Source organism: Aphelocoma coerulescens, chromosome 4A, assembly GCF_041296385.1.
Source record: "Aphelocoma coerulescens isolate FSJ_1873_10779 chromosome 4A, UR_Acoe_1.0, whole genome shotgun sequence".
Taxonomy (NCBI): Eukaryota; Metazoa; Chordata; class Aves; order Passeriformes; family Corvidae; genus Aphelocoma; species Aphelocoma coerulescens.
Window position 1 is genome coordinate 20,841,358 of NC_091018.1, and position 18,330 is coordinate 20,859,687.

The 18,330-nt window shown below is 54.3% G+C and overlaps 1 protein-coding gene across 1 annotated transcript; it reads left to right on the forward strand.

The window, feature by feature from the left end:
• The first annotated feature begins 1,645 nt into the window (after positions 1-1,645).
• LOC138110254 (exocyst complex component 1-like) lies at positions 1,646-17,652 on the forward strand. The gene is made up of 14 exons (XM_069014961.1): positions 1,646-1,837; positions 4,426-4,653; positions 5,749-5,881; positions 7,221-7,330; positions 8,347-8,496; positions 8,765-8,858; positions 12,356-12,468; positions 12,667-12,783; positions 13,282-13,352; positions 13,458-13,698; positions 14,108-14,291; positions 14,999-15,198; positions 17,156-17,350; positions 17,497-17,652. The coding sequence occupies exons 1-14, from the start codon at positions 1,646-1,648 to the stop codon at positions 17,650-17,652; spliced, it is 2,184 nt and encodes a 727-aa protein (XP_068871062.1).
• Positions 17,653-18,330: the final 678 nt, after the last annotated feature.

The window sequence follows — 18,330 nt, forward strand, 5'->3', positions numbered from 1 at the left end:
TTTCTGGGATTTCTCCGGGTGTTCCCAGTCTGGAGTGAAGAGAGCTTAGAGATTTCAGCCGGATGGGGATAGCAGAGGGAATATCTGCAGTGGGGGTGGGGTGTGTGCTGGATTTATCCCAAATTCTTCCCTCCAGTTGCTCACCCTTTCCCACTCAGCACTTCCGAGCTCATTCCCACAGGATGCTGGGAGTGCCAACGCTCTGAATAATCCCCCAAAACCGTCAGAGGAGAGCAGGGACAGCAGCTCCTTCAAGGGCTGTTAAACACAGGGCTGTGCATCCAACCTCCAGCTCGGGGAGCTGCTGGATCATGGGATGCTGGAAGCTGCCAGGGAATCCTGAAGGCACCAGAACTCCGGGCTTGCCCTTGGAATCCTTTTGATCCCAAGCATCTGCCACTGGCCACCGTCAAAACCCATCACTCATCCCCCAAAAGTGCAGTAAAACGAGGAGGGGTTTTATAACGTGGAATTAAAGGAGCAGTGCTGGGCCAGGACAGGTTGAACCTCGTTTGCTGAGGTGTTAATTACCTGTGGACATCTAGGCCGGCCTGGACGTTGAGCTGCACTTGGAGAAGTGTTATGAGTGGACCTCCAGCAGCTTGGAGGAGAGGAAAGCCTTCCTCAGGTGCTTGTGGAAGCTGAACCTGCACTGTCCCCTTTGTGAACGTCCCCTCGGGTGCAGTGGAAGGTAATTAATGAATGAATTAATTAATAGCCTTGTCACACTCAGAGGGCTCTGGGCTTTTGGCAGCGTCCCCATCAGTGGAAGGTGAATAAATTCAGGCAGTGGATGCGGGTGATGGGACAGGGTGAGGCGGTGCCAGGGAGAGAGGGGCAGCAGGAGCTGGGTTTGGGGGTCTGGAGGCACAGCCATTGCTTTATCCACTGCCCATGGATACACGGGGCCAGGCTGGGAGTATAAACACAGTTTGTCTTATTTCCAGGAATCTCTGGATGCGGTTTGGGGAGGTGAGCAAAGTGTTGGTAACACCAGGGCAGGGGCCTGGTGACACACCCTCATCAAGAAATGAAGAGATTTGTGGATAGAAACTGTATTATATATAGATATTATTTATATGTGTATTTAACTCTCCAACACGCGACTTTCAGTCCATTTCACAGAAACACGAGGGTTTGGGTTGGAAGGGACTGTAAGGACCACGGACAGGGACACCTCCCACTGTCCCAGGCTGCTCCCAGCCCCAATGTCCAGCCTGGCCTGGGACACTGCCAGGGATCCAGGGGCAGCCCCAGCTTCCCTGGGCACCCTGTGCCAGGGCCTCCCCATCCGCATTGTCAAAACCTTCCTCGTGCCCAATTTAACTTAGAGGAGTTTCTAATTTGAATCGAGGAGTTTCTTCACCTCTGGAATTTGTCCCAGCTTCATGTGACACATCAGGGTGTCCCAGCACATGATCCTGGAGAGGTGAACGAGGAAAATCCCAACCCAAGCCAAGGCCAATATCTATCTTGTCCCTCTTAGGAAGCTCACCCTTCATCCCACATCCAACTTCCTCTGCCCCACTCTGTGATCTTATTCCGACTCTTGGACTCATCACTCGGCCTCAGTGGGCCGGAATTTGAGCAGGGCTGCTAAAACGACCTCACCAAAAGGCTCTGGCCATTCCCACATCTCCCAGGGATGCAGAGGCGCCAGGAGGACGGGAAGGAGGCGGCGGAGGCTGAGCTCCGGGAGGAGCTGGGCGCGTACCAGGAGGTGACTCCGGAGGAAGCTGCAGATGTGCTGGAGCTGATGGAGGAGCACGAGCCCCTGCTGGACAACTCCGTGGCCTTCGCAGAGCAGCTGAGCCAGGAGCTCCAGGGGCTGGAGGAGGTACGGAGCCACGGAGGTGCCTGGGATGAGGGATTGAGGCTCTGGGCATCGGCAGCTCTTCCCTTCGCTCTGGGAGCGCGACCTGGGAGAAATTCCAGGAGGAAATGAAGGGAAGGGCCTGACTGTGGGGTGGGTCTGGGGATGGCTGAGGGAGGGAAAGCAGCAAAAGGGATCCCTAGAGAAGGAAAAGCAGCATCCAGGGAGAAGGAAAAGGGTGGGCAAATGAAACAGAGCTGGAAGGAGATTGAAAAGGAAAATATAAACCAGGAGGAAGGGCCAGTGGAAAAGGCACAGGATGTTTCCAGAATTCCCTGGGAGGGTGGGGAGGCCCTGGCACAGAGGAGCTGTGGCTGCCCCTGGATCCATGGAATTGTCCAAGGGCAGGCTGGACGGGGCTTGGAGCAGCCTGGGGCAGTGGAAGGTGTTGGAACCACATGGTCTCTAAGGTCCCTTCCATCCCAAACCACTCCAGGATTCTGTGCTTTTCCATAGATTTGAAAGGGAAAGGGAGAAAACGAAACCAAGGAGCTCAAGGATCACCCACAAGAGGATCCTTCAGCATCCCTGGTTCCCGTCCCTGAGTGGATGGAACTGAATGGGCTTTTAGGTCCTTTCCAACCCCAAGCATTCCATGATTTTTGACTACCGAGCTTTACTGAACTCCGTGGGAGCTGCTGTGATTTATTGCATTTCTGCAGAGGAAATTTCCCCTTTAAGTGCTGGAACAAAAAACCTGGGAAAGCTGCTGCGAGCATTTATCTGCTGCTGAAATGTCTGGGATTTTATGGTTGGTAACCAAGGAAAAAAGGGGAAAAAAATAAGCCAAAGGAAATACCCTAAACCATACAAGAAACCACAAACCCTAAATCCAACCTCATTTGCTGCAGTGTTTGCTGTGTTCCCATATATGACTTATTACACACTCAGAAGTTAATCTGGAAGCCCAAACTCCCGAGGCTTGTTCCTGTCAGCTCCTGGCGAGGAATTCAGGCACTTTGTGACTGTTCCCAGCTATAAAACACCCTGGGAGAGCAACAAATACATCTTTATTAAGTTTTTGGAGATGAAAGGCGACGCTGAATACATTATTTTAATGCCCTCTAATGAATAAATGTGACTTCCCACTAATACAAATTAATTAATGAACATTTCCATTTCCGAGCCCTAATCTCTGACATTAGCTGTTATTAATCCCAGCGAGCTGGACCAGCCCATGCATCCATTTAAATGTTTTCCCCACATCCCAGTGATAACACCTTGGCTTCCTCTCCCCTATTAATCACCCTCCTCCAGCCCAGCTGTTCTGGGAATCACAGAAATCCCTGCACTGGCAGCAAGGAAAAGTTGATTTTTCCAAAGGGAAGGACGGCACGGCCAGGACACCGGGAGGCCAAAGGCTCTGATTTGGACATTGATATTCCTCCAGAATTCCAGGATCCCAACACATGTGGAACTGCAGGCAGCTCGCAGCAGCTCTGTGCTGCCTGCAGCTGGATTCTACTCCTGTTCCTGGAGCTGGAGCCTCTGGAGAGCCTCTCCCAGCAGCGTTGTCCCCTCGGTGTCACCGGGGATGCTCCCTGTGGCCACAGCCTGAAGGGGTGGCAGGGACAGGCTTGGGGGAGGCTTCTGTCTCTAATTAGAGAACAATTAATAAATGGGAAGCTCTGGGCAGAGCTGGTGGGATGGGATGGAGTCCCTGGGTGTGCTGGGGAAGCAGAATTCCGGGAGCAGGGCCGTGCAGGTTGGGAGCATCGCTGGTGCTGTGGGAGATGAGTGCCCATGGTCAGAGGGGCTGGGAGAGCTGGGGGTGTCCACCCGGAGAGGGGACACCTCCGAGCCCCTGGCAGGGCCTAAAGAGCTCCAGGAGAGCTGGAGAGGGACTGGGGACAAGGCATGGAGGGACAGGACACAGGGAATGGCTTCCCAGTGCCAGAGGGCAGGGCTGGATGGGAGATTGGGAAGGAATTGTTCCCTGGGAGGGTGGGCAGGCCCTGGCACAGGGTGCCCAGAGCAGCTGTGGCTGCCCCTGGATCCCTGGCAGTGTCCAAGGCCAGGCTGGACAGGTCTTGGAGCAGCCTGGGACAGTGGGAGGTGTCCCTGCCATGGCAGGGATGATCTTGAGACCCCTCCCAACCCAAACCAGTCTAGGGTTCCATGAAATCTTGTGGGATGGACACTCAGGTCCTCAGGGGACACCGCCACTTGGGGAGATGAGGGCTGGAGACTCCCTGCAGTGAGACACTCCCAGCACACGGAACCAGCAGGGCTTGGTGGCCTCTCCAATGGAGACTTTTCTGCTCATGGCCAGATTTTCCTGGACAATCTGCAGGAATTTGCTTGCTGTGGCAGCTGGAAGTGCTCTGAGGGGGCACCTCACCCAGGGGAGGGTTTTGTGTGCCCGTGCCCTGGGGATGTGTGGGTGGCACTTGGCAGAGGTGGGACAGTGGCAATTCCACCAACATCCTGCACGTCACAGCCGTGAGGCCTCTGCCGTGCCTCAGGAGGGTGAAGGACAGGACATTTGGCCCGAGGATGGTGACAATCACCCCCTGCCAAGCTCTGAATCCCTCTGCTCCTGCATCCCACAGGCCAACCTCCGCGCCATCATCTCCTCGGAGCAGCAGGTGACCCAGCTGATGAGCTCCATCGACGAGGCCCTGGCAGAGGTGGCCAGGGTGGAGGAGACCCTGCAGGTCTACGACGAGCTCCTGGGAAGCGTGAAGCAGCAGATGGATCACATCCACCGGGAAAACTCCCTGCTGCACCGCATGGCGTCCAACAGGGCGAGGCTGATGGATGAGATCCTGTTCCTCACGGTGCGTGGGTTTACGAGGACATCAATCTGCAGCTGGAGAATCTGTTGGGGAAAAACTTCCAGGGAATTTTAAACACTGCAAGCTCTGATGGTCTGCAAGGGTTATGGAGCTCCTCCGGCTGGGAAATGAGGGGTGCTGTTGATAAGATAAGGATGGACACAGAGCTGGGAGGTGCAGGACCCTCACCACAGCCCAGAGGGGTCTCTGAAAGTCCTTTCCCACGGCAGGGTTAGGAATGACAAAGCCAATTAGTAATTTAACAGCCAATAATTATTACCTGGGAATGCACAAGCACAGCAATTCATTAATTAATTCATTATTTAGAGGCAGGCAGAGCTTGCAACACCCACCCCTGGTCAAATCCTGCTCCCACCAGCACGGGTCCATCACGTGCAGAGGGGACTTTGGATGTCCTGAGGGAAAATAAACATTTACCATGGGGGGACTCCCTGCTGCCCTGGAGGGGCTGCTTGTCCAGCGCCTCTATTTCTCCTCTTCCCACTGATGGGAATTTCCTCATTTTTTTCTCTCCTTTTCTCTGTTTTCCCATTTTTCTCCCTCTTCTGAAGGTAACGTAACCATTTCGTGTGGGCTGGGTGCACATCAGCTCCTCCCTGCTCCCCTGCTGGCACAAGGAGCTTTTCCCTGCAGCCACAGCCACGGGACACCAGCACAGGGGACAGCACAGCCGGGGGAAAGACTCTGGATGAGCCCTTGGAATATGGGAAAGCAAATTATTTCCAATGGAACGTAAATGCAAGAGCTTATCCCCAGTTCCACGGCTTGTGGTGACCTCTGTGCCGGGGACCTTTCCATTTCCCAACCTTAGCTTTTCCTTTTCTCCTTTGCTGCCTGCAGCAATTCCAGAGGTGCCAGCCCTTTGGAAACTCGTGCTGAGGTTGGCCAGGCCTTCCTTGGCCACCAGCGCAGCTGCTCCTGGGCACAACTCTGGTTTTCCTGGGGATTCTCATGGATTCCCTGGGGGACACAGCAGCCGCTGCTCCCAGCCAGCAGCATTCCCTGTGGGAGCAGAAGGGATGGGGAGGGATGAAGAACTGGCTGAGTTTGCAGCTGTCCTCTCTGGCCTTGTTGCAGAGCCAGCTGCACCTGAGCAGGGAGCACCGCGACGCCCTGAGCCGGGCGGATCTGTCCAGCCCCGCAGCAGTCGGAGCCTGCACGGCTGCAGCAGAGGCTCTGTCCGCCTGCATGGACATTCCCGTCCATCCCAGTGAGTCTGGAGCAGGGATTTATCCCACGGGGTCACACCCAGCACCATCCTGTGCTGCCCAGCCCCGCAGTGTCCCCGAGCTGCTGCTGCTGCTGGAGGGGATATTCCCGGGAATTTGGACCCATACTGGCTGAGCAGCCCTGCAGGCCGCCTCAGAAAAGCAGGAATATAAGGGTTGGATTTGGGAAGCCAACGACCAGCAGGGATCTGGGGGGACCTGGCAGGTGCAGAGTTAACAACAATATTCCCCTGGAGCAGCTAATGGGGGAAACAGCCTGGAGGGTTGGCTTTGGTCTGGAGATCTTGGAATCAGGGAATGGTTTGGGTTGGGAGGACCTTAAAGCCCAGCCAGTGCCACCCCTGCCATGGGCAGGGACACCTCCCTCTGCCCCAGGCTGCTCCAAGCCCAATGTCCAGCCTGGCCTGGGACACTGCCAGGGATCCAGGGGCAGCCCCAGCTGCTCTGGGCACCCTGTGCCAGGGCCTGCCCACCCTCCCAGGGAACAATTCCCTCCCAATCTCCCATCCAGCCCTGCCCTCTGGCACTGGGAAGCCATTCCCTGTGTCCTGTCCCTCCATGCCTTGTCCCCAGTCCCTCTGCAGCTCTCCTGGAGCCCCTTTAGGCCCTGCCAGGGGCTCTGAGCTCTCCCTGGAGCCTTCTCCTCTCCAGCTGAGCGCCCCCAGCTCTCCCAGCCTGGATTGGCTCCATTCCCAGAGAATTCCAATTCATGCTGTCAGTGGCCAGGCTGGAGCACCCAGACTCCAGGGGCAGCTCTGCCAGCAGCTCCCGCTGGATTTAGACACCGGCCGGTCCAGTTCTCATTGGAATTGGGGCAAACCCCTGCCAGCCATCTCCACAATCCCTCTAAAGCCCGGGGTGTGAGGCCGTGTGTCCTGCCAGGGGTGGACAATGCCCCTTGGAGCTCGGAAAGGAGCTGGGGAGAGCCGTGGGTGGGAATTGTGCTCCGTGCTGCCTGTGCTCCAGCACAGAACAACAACAATTCATTGTGGCAGGATGTGGGAGCTCTTGGATCCTGGCAGCGCACAGGGATTGATCCTGGCAGGAAATTCCAAGTTTTCCTTGTGGTGAGACTGGGCGTGTCTCCTTGGCTGAGGTCGGACTCGTGGATTATTTTTGGTCTCTTAAGTTTTATTTTCAACTCTTTGTCTGTATTTCCTTGGCACCACAGGAAAGCTTTTTCCCCTTCGTTGGCTTTTGGGTGGATTTATCTCAGGAGTTCTGTCTGAGTTCCCAGCTTTCTGAGGGATGTGGGTCTGGGGTCTGCAGCACCCCCCCAGATCCCCTCAAATCCCAAAATATCCTTTTTTTCCCCTCGAGGTTACCGGAAGCTGCAGGCGGTGGCTGAGCAGCTGATCCTGTTTGAAACCCTCAAGCAGAACTTTGAGAGCTCCTTCATCAACCACATCACCAACATCTTCGAGCTGCAGGTGGGCTCCACTCGCCATGGCAGCTCCAAATCCTGGGAAATTGGGATATTCTGGGAAAGCCGGGCCAGTCGTGCAGGCGCTGCTGCCGTGATAGGATTTTCCCAAAGTGTCTCTCCAAAGAGATCTTCCCCCACTCCTTCCCCTTTTCGCCGTCCCCCAGCCCTCAGGTTAATTTTCCAGGGACGTAGGAGAAATCCATGCTCCCAAAATCCCTCTGATCAAAGGCCTTAAGTCCTCAGGCCTGCAGATTTTTCCTTCAGGTTTCTTATTTTGTTTTGGGGGTTGTTGATCTGTTTGTAACCTAAAATCCCAGGATAAACGCCAATCCTGTGATCCTTTGATTTACACCTTCAAGTGCTGATTTGGCAGTTTGAAAGATTTGGTGGAAAAGATCCCTGTGGGCAGAAATCCCACAGATTTCCTTCCCAAATCCTTACTTCCTTAAATCTTTGGCGTTTGGTTTCAAGCAGTGGCTCTGGGAAGGGAACTGGGAGGGAGCTGTGGGATTTCCGTCCTCGGAGATTCACAGATCTTAACTGGGCACATTCCTGAGGGAACTCTTCCACCTGGATCTGCTCCGAACCTGCCCCAATCCCATCCCACCTGCACAGCTCTGTGTCCCGGCACCACCAGACCCTGGAAAATCCTTCTTTTCCGTTGCATCCCACCCCCTGAGGCAGATCCACTTCCCCGGCTCAGCAGGACAGTGTTCCTCCACAAGGAGCTTTCCTCCCGTGTTCTCTCCTGATCTCCAGTGTTTATCTGGAGTGCCCCACGTGTTGCTGATGGGCCAGCCCCGAATTGTTCCAAGACAATGGGATTAAGACTCGAGTTATGAGGGCTTCAGCTTGGGATTCGCTTCTCAAACATAGAACTGGGAATGTCAGAAAAGTGGAATTGTCAGAAAAGTGGAATTGTCAGAAATTCGGAAATTTCAGAGCTGGAAATTCAAGGGTGATTATGAAGCTTTTTGAGGTGGTTTTATTTGACTTTTTCTGTCATTTCTGTCCCTTTAGGGTAACTCTCAGGCCCCTGCTCTTGCTCACCCCATTGGCACCGTGGCTGCCCCAAACCATGGCCCCCACCATGAGGAGCTGCTGCCCTACACACCCCTCATGGCCTGGCTGAGGAACATCAACCCTGTTTTGTTCTGGGACCTCACCAAGGTATGACTGAAACCCTCAACAAATGCTGCAAACCATTCCCTGGGAACAGACTGGTCCAGCTGGGGAATTCCTGACGGGAGCTGGGTCTCACCAGAGCTGTGGAACCCAGGAGCTTCCGGAGTTTGGTCCTTCTGGGAATGTCCGGCCAACCTGGAGCTCCGTGCCCAACGGAAGGCTGGGAGGTGGCAGAGCTGTGTTGAAGGAAAAGGTCTGAAATGCCCAAATTTGGTCTTTTCTGCTCTCAGCTGGGCATTTCTCCCCATTCCAGGTCTACTCCCAGAACCTCGGCAGGCTCTACGAGCGGGAAATCAAAGCCCTTTTTGAACAGGCCAAGATCTCCCTGTTGGGAAGAAGAAAAGGAAGTGAGTGACTAAAATCTGATTAAAACCCAGCCTTCGTGCTGCTGGGCAGGGTTTGTTTGCACCAGGGAAGGTGACAGTCACCTCCAGCACAGGTGGCTTCCCCAGGTTTGATCCAGGACTCTGTTCCCTGGCTCTGCAGCTGGCAGGGTGGGAAAAGCCGACTCTGCTCCACACCAGGCGGTGTTTGTGGGAGCCTTGGCTCCATGAACCCCCCAATTTTGTTCAGCTGCTCCTCAGAGCCGGAGCTTTTGTTCCCTTCCCTGTGCAGGGCTCAGGAATGACACAGGGGTGGCTGGGATGGTGTCCTGAGGAGCCATAGGAGAGAGAGGGGGATGTGGAAAAGCCTGGAAAACAAAACCCATTGTCAGCTTCCTTCTCCCCGGCTCTCAAAGATTCCCAGAGTTCCCACTCCACCATTATCTCCTGAAAAAAACCCACCAAGTTTCCTCTTTCCTTGCCTTCACCTACTCCAAGGGCTGGAGCTCCTCTCCTGTGGGGACGGGCTGAGGGATTTGGGGTTGTTCAGCCTGGAGAAGGCTCCAGGAAGACCCTGTAATTCCCCCATCCCTGAAAGTGTTCCAGACTGTGTTGGACAGGGCTTGGAGCAACCTGGGATAGTGCAAGGTGTCCCTGCCCATGGCAGGGGTGGAAGGAGGTGATTCTTTGGTCACTCCCAACCCAAAGCATTCCGTGATTTTATGATTTTATGCAGCCTGGTCCGTATTTCACACAGGATCCCTCAGACACTTTTCCCTGCAGGGGGAAGCCTGTCCCGGAAGACAGAGGGAATTCACAGCAATATTTATGGGATGATTTCACAGCGAGCTGACTGTGGGGCTGTGTTGTCCCAAGGTGCTCATTTCCACCAAAATCGCTGGATCTGACTCAAAATATTCCAGTCAGGTGTTTCTGAAGATAAAAAGAGAAACTGATCTCTCCTCTGGAAATTTTTTATGGCCCACAAGTCACATTTTCCCTCAGCAAAACAAAGGGCTGTAATGGAAATTTCCAGGCCAGTCTGGCCCAGTTTGAAGGTCAGTCTGGTGTGTTTTGTCCATCAGAGTCAGCACTTCCAGCTCTGCACCTCCTTCATCACCGGTGTCCAGATGCCGAGCCAGGGGATGGAGCCGAGGGAAGGGAATGGGGTTGGTGCCTCTCACTTCTGGGGTTCCTCACACCCAAAGCATCCCCACCCCCCCCTCCAGCTCCTCCTGCCCAGCACCACTTCCCCTGGGAAAGACCCTCAGCCACTGGGAGAACAGGGGACCTCCAAACCCTGGGATCAAAGCAGGGTGGGGAGTGCTGCCACAAACACCTGGAAAAAGGAGGAGAATTTCACCTCAATAGTCCTAAGGGCACCCCAATGGCCACCACCGGACCCTGCACGAAAATAACGTTGTTGAATTAGACAAAAGGTGGTGTAGGGCACGTGTGGCAGCCAGCCTGCCCCATCCCCTGCCATCAATGTCAAACCTGGGATTTCCTGCCAGTGTTTTATCCAACTTTAATTCCTACACGAGTCCATAAACCAGGAGTGATGAAAGCCCGGAGTAAACCCTTGGGAGGACACCTTGATGGCTACAAGGTGTTCCTGCTCTGGTAGAAATCATCCCAAAGTGTCTGCCCCGTGCTGGGGTTGCTCCACGGGCAGGACAAGTTGAGTTTTACTGTCCTGGGATGTCCCTTCTCTGCTCCGGAGGGTGAGGACAGGTCTGGGACAGGCAGGAAGCCCCGGGCCGGGCTGGGCTGGGCTTGTTCAGCCTGTCCTTGATGCGAGCAGAACGTTGGAGCAACATCCCCGAGGGAGGTTTGTGAGAAGAGGGGGAATTTTTAGCAAGTTGTCCCCACAGAGGTTGTGGCACCTTCCCCGGGGCTGGCGGTGTCACGGCCGAGCTTTCTGTGCCGCCTCTGCAGTCCTGGGGCAAAGCAGGGGAAGGTGACCCCTTCCCAGCTCCAGGACACAGCCAAAATTCCTGGTCTGGCTCTCCATGTGTCCTTCTGCAGGAGCACCCGAGGGCTCTCCCGGCTCCCCGAGCCTCCTGCTGGAATATTCCCGCAGAAGCGGCTGGCCCCGGGCTGGTTTTTGTTTGGCTTTGGTGAAGTTCTGCAGGAAGCGCATCCAAGGTCTCTCCTGCTGTCGGCCCTGCTCGTGGGTGGAGCCCGGGCCGTGAGGAAACCGGCCGGAAAACATCCTTCATCCCGCTGTCACATATCCCTGATCCCGGCTGGAAAACATCCTTCATCCCGCTGTCACATATCCCTGATCCCGGCTGGAAAAGATCCCTGATCCCGCCTGTCACACATCCCTCATCCTGGCTGGAAAATATCCCAGTCCAGGTCTCCAGGCCACTTCCTTGCTCCCGATTATCCCAGTGAATTGTTTGGGTTGATTCCCTGCCCTCACAGAGGATTTTATTCATGGCACTGCCAGCTGATTTCTCGCCTTGTGCGATGGGAGAGTTTAAAAGGCAACCTCGAGCTGTTTATAATTAATTGGGAGCCACTAATTAAGTCCTTTCTCATTTTCCCATCCCCTCTTCCACAGGGTTGTAAAATTCTTTCCCATTTGCTGTTGGAAGATTTATTTTTTCCTGGTTTTGCCACTTCCCAGCTGGTGAAATTATAATGTAGTGGTGAGAAAAAGATTAGGAAGCAGCTCATTAATTTAGTCCTGGTTTTAGCAAGGCTGAGGTCAGGAGCAGGGCTGGCTCATCCCTCATCCCTGCTCAGCGTGGAGCTCACAAATCCTTCCCAAAGGGAAAGCCCTGCAGGGAGTGGCTCAGACAAAAATATTTGGGATGTTATGAGAGAAGGAGAGGTGACCTGACTCCACAGGGACCTCTGGGAATGGGGAATGATTCCCATTTTTAGAATTAATTAGGAAATAATCCGGATGTTTCCCCACTGATTCCTTTCAGGGAGTAGAAAAGGATTTTTTAAAGGCACCTTTCAAAGGATTTTTTCAACTTTTCCACTCAACCCAAGCCCCCAGTGGTAAAGCTGCCAATGCTGGAGAAATATATTTATTTCCAGGTGAAAGATTTTAATTTTAAAAGGGTGTTTTTTGAGAAAAAGCCACTCCCACCTCCCCTGGATATTTTTTATGGCAAGTTACCATCAAAACGAAGCTACAACAGTTTTCCTGAGGCTTCTGCAGGTTTTTGTGCTGATTTATTCTCTTATTCCCCGGGATTTTCCACACTCCAGCTCTCAGGAGTAAGCACGAGGCAGCAAAGGGATAAACGCCACAATCAATGAAATTAAAAGGCCGTTTAACGAAATAAAAATCATGAAAAAGAGGGAGAATCAGGTGAGAAGGCAGAGAACAAAAGGGAATTTCATCTGAATTCCCCATTTATCGGAACGCACCAGGAAAAGGTCAATTAATGCATAAGGGCAGACATAAAAAGAGACATTTAAGAATTTAAATATCCAGGACTCCAGGAGCTGGCGAATCCAAGAGGGATGGGATTTCTGACATCCCACCCCCCGTGCAGGTCTGCAGGAAACATGGGAGAAGCCGATGGGGAACAGGCAGCAGCCCTGGTGGAGCCTCCCCGGGAGCAGGGAGAGCCAGGAGGACGCCCCAGACAGGGGGAACATCAGCAAGGTGCGGAGCTGGGGGGTCCTGAGGTGCTCTGTGTCCCACCCCACCCCAGGGGCCCTCCCTGGAGCAGAGGCAGAGGTGCTCCGTGTGCTGCCCGATGTCCCCTCAGGTGGACACAGCCCTGCTCCAGTGTCCCCAGTGAATTCCAGTGTCCCCAGTGAATTCCAGAGGCTTTCCTGACCAGAGGGGGTTTCTAAGCAGGTGTTGGAGCAGGTGCTGAGAGAGCTGCAGCCCCTTTGCACCTCGGAGCAGCAATTCCTGCAGGAATTCTTCCGGCTGGGCCACGACTCCGTGGAGCTGCAGGAGCTGGAGGTGAAGGTGAGCACCGTGTCCTCTCCAGGCCCATTATCCAGCCTGGCACATCCATGGGGTACCTCCTGGGCTCTCCTGGGCTCTCATCCTCCAGGAACCGACAGTGGGGAAGCTCAGGAGGAGAATGAAATGGAATTTAATTCACAGCTCCAGGAAAATCAGGGGTCTCCAAGCGTTAAACAGGACTCCAACAGGAGGCAGCAGAAATAAATCCAGAGCTCGTGTTCCTGGCTGAGGGAGAGCAGAGAAATCATCATTTGGCAGGTTTAGATGGGATATTGGGAAGGAATTCCTCCCTGTGAGGGTGGGGAGGTGCTGGGGTAGAATTCCCAGAGCAGCTGGGGCTGCCCCTGGATCCCTGGCAGTGCCCAAGGCCAGGCTGGACATTGGGGCTTGGAGCGGCCTGGGACAGTGGGAGGTGTCCCTGCCCAGGGCAGGGGGTTTGGGTGCCATCCCAAACCATTCTGGGATCCTTTGATAATTTCCACTCCAATCTTTTTTTAGGCATCTGCCACTAAGGGAGGAGAGCCCACGGCACCTCCAGAGGATCCTCCTTGCATCAAGGGCCAGAGCCAGTACGTGGGTGATGGGAGACACTGGGTGCTCTGACAGGACACGGGCTGGAGTGTCCCTTCCCAGTTAATTCCTGACCTTTGCCATGGTTTGGTTTGGTTTTTAAGGCCAGAAGAAGCCACAGCCCAACTGCTGAGTGAGATCTTCAGCTGCCTGGAGCCAGAGCTGAGGGCATTTCTGGGTATCTGCAGCAAGGTCCACCCACTGGGCTGCCTGCAGGTCCTGGTGACCTTGAGTGACTCCGTGTTTGGGACCTGGGGCTCCTCCTCAGCTTCCCCCTCGTCCTTCCTCCACACCCTCCTGGGGAATGTGATGCTCCTGGCCAAGAGCAACTTCAACAAATGCATCGTGAGTGTCAGTAGGAGGAGGCCCAATAGACCTGAGTGATGTTTGGCCTCTTCCAGAACTTTCTAAATAGAATCCCAGAATCATGGAGGTTGGAAAAGCCTTCCAGGATCATCAAATCCAACCTGTGCCTGATCCCTACCTTGTCACCAGCCCAGAGCTCCAAGTGCCACGCCCAGGTGCTCCTTGGACACCTCCAGGAACGGGGAAACCCAAACCTCCCTGGGCAGCCCCTGCCAAAGGCACAGCTCCGTGCCAGCCTCAAACAAGGAATGTCATATTCCTTGGAATTGTGGAAGACACTGTAAATGGAAGCAGTGTTCCCAAACCCAGCTCCTTGCCCTGTTTCCTGGCCTGTGCTCCACCAAGCGAGGTCAGATCTGAGGGTGCCACGTCTTTGTGTCGTTCTCAGGGGACCATGTGCAAGGAGATCGAGGAGGCCAAGGCTCCCAGCAGGATGAGAGGGGGGATCCTGCCCTGCGTCAGCCGCTTCCAGGAGTTCGTGGCCTTCTCCGAGGAGGTGTTCTGGACATCCCGGCGCTGGGGGGAGCTGGACAAGGCCCAGCTTAGGCTGGCCAGCAGCGTCTTCAGCAGCAGTGAGTGCCAAGGCTGGGTGTTCCGGCCAGGAAATGTCCACCTGCAGCTGCAGGAGTGACCCGCTGGGCCACCAGGGCCGGGTGGGAGCTGCTTGTCCCTTAGGCCCTGAAATCTCGCTCCCTGAGCAGGATCCTGTTAGCACCAGGCAAATCCCATGTGTGCAGTGGCTGTCACAGCGGGATGGGCCCAGGGGTGACAGGGATGAGACACACGGGCTCAGCTCTGGATCCAATTCCAGCATCTCCTGCCCCACTACGGAGGGAGAGCTCCTCACAGATCAGACTCCTCTTACAAGATCTTGGGAGCCAGGAAAAGCTTCCCCCGAAACACCAAGGGGTGTTGGTAGGGAGAGAAGGGTTGGGAGAAAAGGCTGGGGAGCTTCCAGTAGATCCCTGTGTTGTCTCAGCTGGATCCCTCAGCTTCCTGTCAGTGGAAGTATCCTGTTTTCCTGCCTGGAGAGGACCTGAGGGGCTGCAGAAGCCACAGCTCAGACCACAGATCACGAGGTGGTGCAGAGGGGCAGCTCCCACCTGTGGGTGAGCCTGGGGTGACCCACTGATAAATCCATGGACACGGCCCTGCCAGGCCCCAGGTGGGGTGGGGAATCATGGACAGGGCTCAGGATGTGTGTGGTAATTGCTCTCAAATGAGCCATCCCAGAGGCACGGGGCTTCTCTCCACACCCTATTCCCTCCTTCCTTTCCAGTCAAGGGCCTGTCCTCAGCAAACCTGAAGGTGAACACGGATATGGTGATGATGGAAAATTTCCACCACATCCACAACTTCCTGTGCCAAAAGAACATCCCCTGCCTGGAGGGCAAGAAGAGAGAAGCCAAGCAAAGGTCCAGGGAGCACATGGAGAAATTCGTCACCACATACCTGGGCCAGCCCCTGGAGGGGCTCAATGTGAGTGCAGGACCCTGGCCTGCGCCTCCAAGGGCAAGGGCTCTTCCCAAAACTCTGGATTAACTGGTGTTCAGATCTCCCTGCCCTCAATCCAGTCCGGGGTTGTCACAAGATGTGAGAACACCTGGATTTCATTCTGCTCAGGGATTCCCAAAATCCTGGCACGGCCTTCTCCAGCTCTCCCAGTCTGAGCACGGACACCAAGGGAAGGTGCAAAGGGATGTAAATAGAGCAGGAGCCCACTCCTGTTTCTTGGAAACAGTCCATACCTTTAGGAACTCTAAATCCTTAGGATTTAGGGTATTTCTCCACAGCCAAGTTGCAGCAGGAATACCCAAACAGATCCCTGGGCTGTATGACCAGACAGGAGGATGAAGGAAGGGATTATTCCCTTGTTTTGCAGCAGATGTGGAATGTCCTGTCCAGGGCCCCCTTCCCTGACCACTGCTGGGTTTGGCTGTGCACTCCCACCTCGGCAGCATCCCAGGAGCCCAGGCTGGAAGGGATCCCAAAGGATCATCCAGTCCAAACTTCCCTGGGGAGGCTGCCTGGATGAGATTCTGTAGCTCCCTGTCCAGTCCCATCCCGCAAGCTCTGGTGGTGGGACTCTATCACATCCCTGGGCAGGTTTGATTGATTATCCCAGCTTGAAAAAATCCCTTCTATCCAGATGATGTGACCACCCGGCCAACAAGGAAGCCTCTCCCACTCCTCACTGACAATCCAAACAATGCAAGGGATTTTCTCCCTTTCCTGCTGCTTTGTCCTTGTGCCCATTTCAGACACATCGGGGGCAGATTTCCAAAGCACTGATGGGGAGTTTGTTCCCAGTTCGTTCCCAGTTCGTTCCCAGTTCGTTCCCATTCCCACTCCGGTTGCGTGCCGGCGTCTGTCAGATCCTGGCTCTTTTTTCACGGCTGCCTGGGCTGATCCATCCAACACTTCCCAAGCGGCTGTTTTGTTAACTGAGCTAAGAGCATCTGGCTCTGCTAGCTCCAACAGACATTCCCTCCTTCCCGAGACCGTGCCTCTTCCGCTCCTTCCCTCTTCCCAAAATGTCTCGCAGACGGAGCTCAGCTGGAATTATTTATGGGACCTGTAACTTCCAATTTGTTTCCAGTCGTTGCTGTCAAACATTTGTTGGCTTGGCTGGAGAATCAGCTCTGTGTCTCGTGCTACCCGAGCTCTGCCATGGTTTCACATCCTCCCTTTTCCGAGGGCAAGGATCATTTTATTGCTCACAACAAAGTGAGTGGGATATGAGGGCACCTGGATGTCCCCAGATCCTGGCACGGCCTTCTCCATCTCCCCCAGTTGCCCTTCAACAAGAGAAGGTGCAAAGAGGTGTAAATAATGCAGGAGCCCACTCCTGGCTCTTGGAAACAGTCCACACGTTTAGGAGCTCTACATCCTTGGGATTTAGGGTATTTCTCCCCAGCCAAGTTGCAGCTGGCATACTGAGATGGATTCCTGGGCTGTATGAACAGACAGGAGGAGGAAGGACGGGATTCTTCCCTTGTCTTACAGCAGATGTGGAATGTCCTGTCCAGCTGTGGCAGAGATGTCATGAGAACTGAGAAAATCCAGGTTTTGCTTTCCACCTCTCCAGGTTCTGGGATCCCCCATCCCCACCTCTGGCTCCAAACTGTCGGTGGGGAGAAAACTGGGAGGAGCACCAAGGAACAAGAGGGATTTTTCCAGCAGTCCCATTGCTCCATTGGCCTGGAACCCTTAGAGATGCTGCTGGTTGAGCAGGGAGGGGACAGAACCATGAAATTCCCTAAACTCTGATTTCCTGGAGGATAAAAATCTCTAATACTTCATTAAACATTTCCCAATTCTCCATTTCAGCTGAGTTAGACATGGGAAGGGAGCTGAGGGCAGCCATCGGGGTCAGCCCTGACACAGGAATCCACCTTAGGGCGGCTCACCATGGAATGTCTCCTTCCCTTCCCAGCATTTCTTTGAGGGCGTGAAAGCCCGCCTGGCTCAGGGGGTGAAGGAAGAGGAGGTCAGTTTCCAGCTGGCCTACAGCAAGCAGGAACTCCGGAAAGTCATCGAAAAATATCCTGGCAAGGAGGTCAAAAGAGCCCTGGAGACGCTCTACAGGAAAATCCACAAACATCTGTCCCCAGAGGAAAATCTGCTGCCGGTAACTGGAGTGGGATGGATGTAATGCTGGGATGGTTTGGGATTCAGGACTGCAACACCTGTGTGGCTGCAGGGGCTGGGGAAGGAGCTGAGGTCTGCTTTTCCAGGTGCTGTGGCAGCCCATGGAGCAGGGTTCTGCTTTTCCAGGTGGTGTGGCAAGCCATGGAGCAGGAGTTCATCCGGCAGTACCGAGAGTTTGAGGAGCTCATCCAACACTGCTACGCGGGATCAGGGATTGCCCTGGACTTCACCATGGAGGACTTGCTGAGCTACTTCAACTCCATCACCGTGTCCAACATGTAGGGAAATCCCTCCCTGGATGTTGGGAGCAGCCCAGGAATCCTTGTCTGCAGCCACACCTTCGAGGAGCTGAACACAAAACCATTCCCAAGTTGGATATTTAGGTTCTTAGCCTGAACTTAATCCCAAAGTACCTCTGCCTTATTGGTCCTGGACTAAATCTCCCTTGGGGAAGTGGAGTTGTCAGACCCAAACCACAACTCCCCTGCTCCAAGAAACCATTTTGCCACTAGGAAATGTCCCTCGAAGCCTCAGATTTCCACCAGAGTGAGCGCTGGTGCCGCGCCTCCTCAGCAGACCATTCCCAACAGAAAAGCACCTTCTCTCCAGGGGCTTTCTCCTTCTTTTCTGTGCTCGAATTTCACAGTGACCCTGTGCTAAACCAGAGGGTTAAACCCCATGGAGACGCCCCATGTGTGAGGTGTTCCCATGTCCAGGTATCCCAACAGGCGCCTCTGCTCCACAGCTCTCCACTGAACGTTGCCTGGCAGATGAAAGTCCAGGGTTTTAATGGATTTATTGCTTTTAGCTCAGATTTACTCACATTTTAACTGGAGTGGAGAAAATGTGCAGTTCTAGGGATCCAAACCGATCCCTCAGGGAATTGGCTGTTTTTATCCCGTTTTCTTAGGAATCTTCCTACACCAGCTCCCCAATATGTTGTCATTCGTTAAATGTCCT

Excerpts from the sequence above, each read along its gene's own strand:
- LOC138110254 (XM_069014961.1), top strand. The coding sequence starts at position 1,646 with ATGCAGAGGCGCCAGGAGGACGGGAAGGAGGCGGCGGAGGCTGAGCTC. Across the intron at positions 8,497-8,764 it reads TGTTCTGGGACCTCACCAAG|GTCTACTCCCAGAACCTCGG; the intron begins GTATGACTGAAA and ends TCCCCATTCCAG. Across the intron at positions 12,469-12,666 it reads ACAGGGGGAACATCAGCAAG|GTGTTGGAGCAGGTGCTGAG; the intron begins GTGCGGAGCTGG and ends GTTTCTAAGCAG.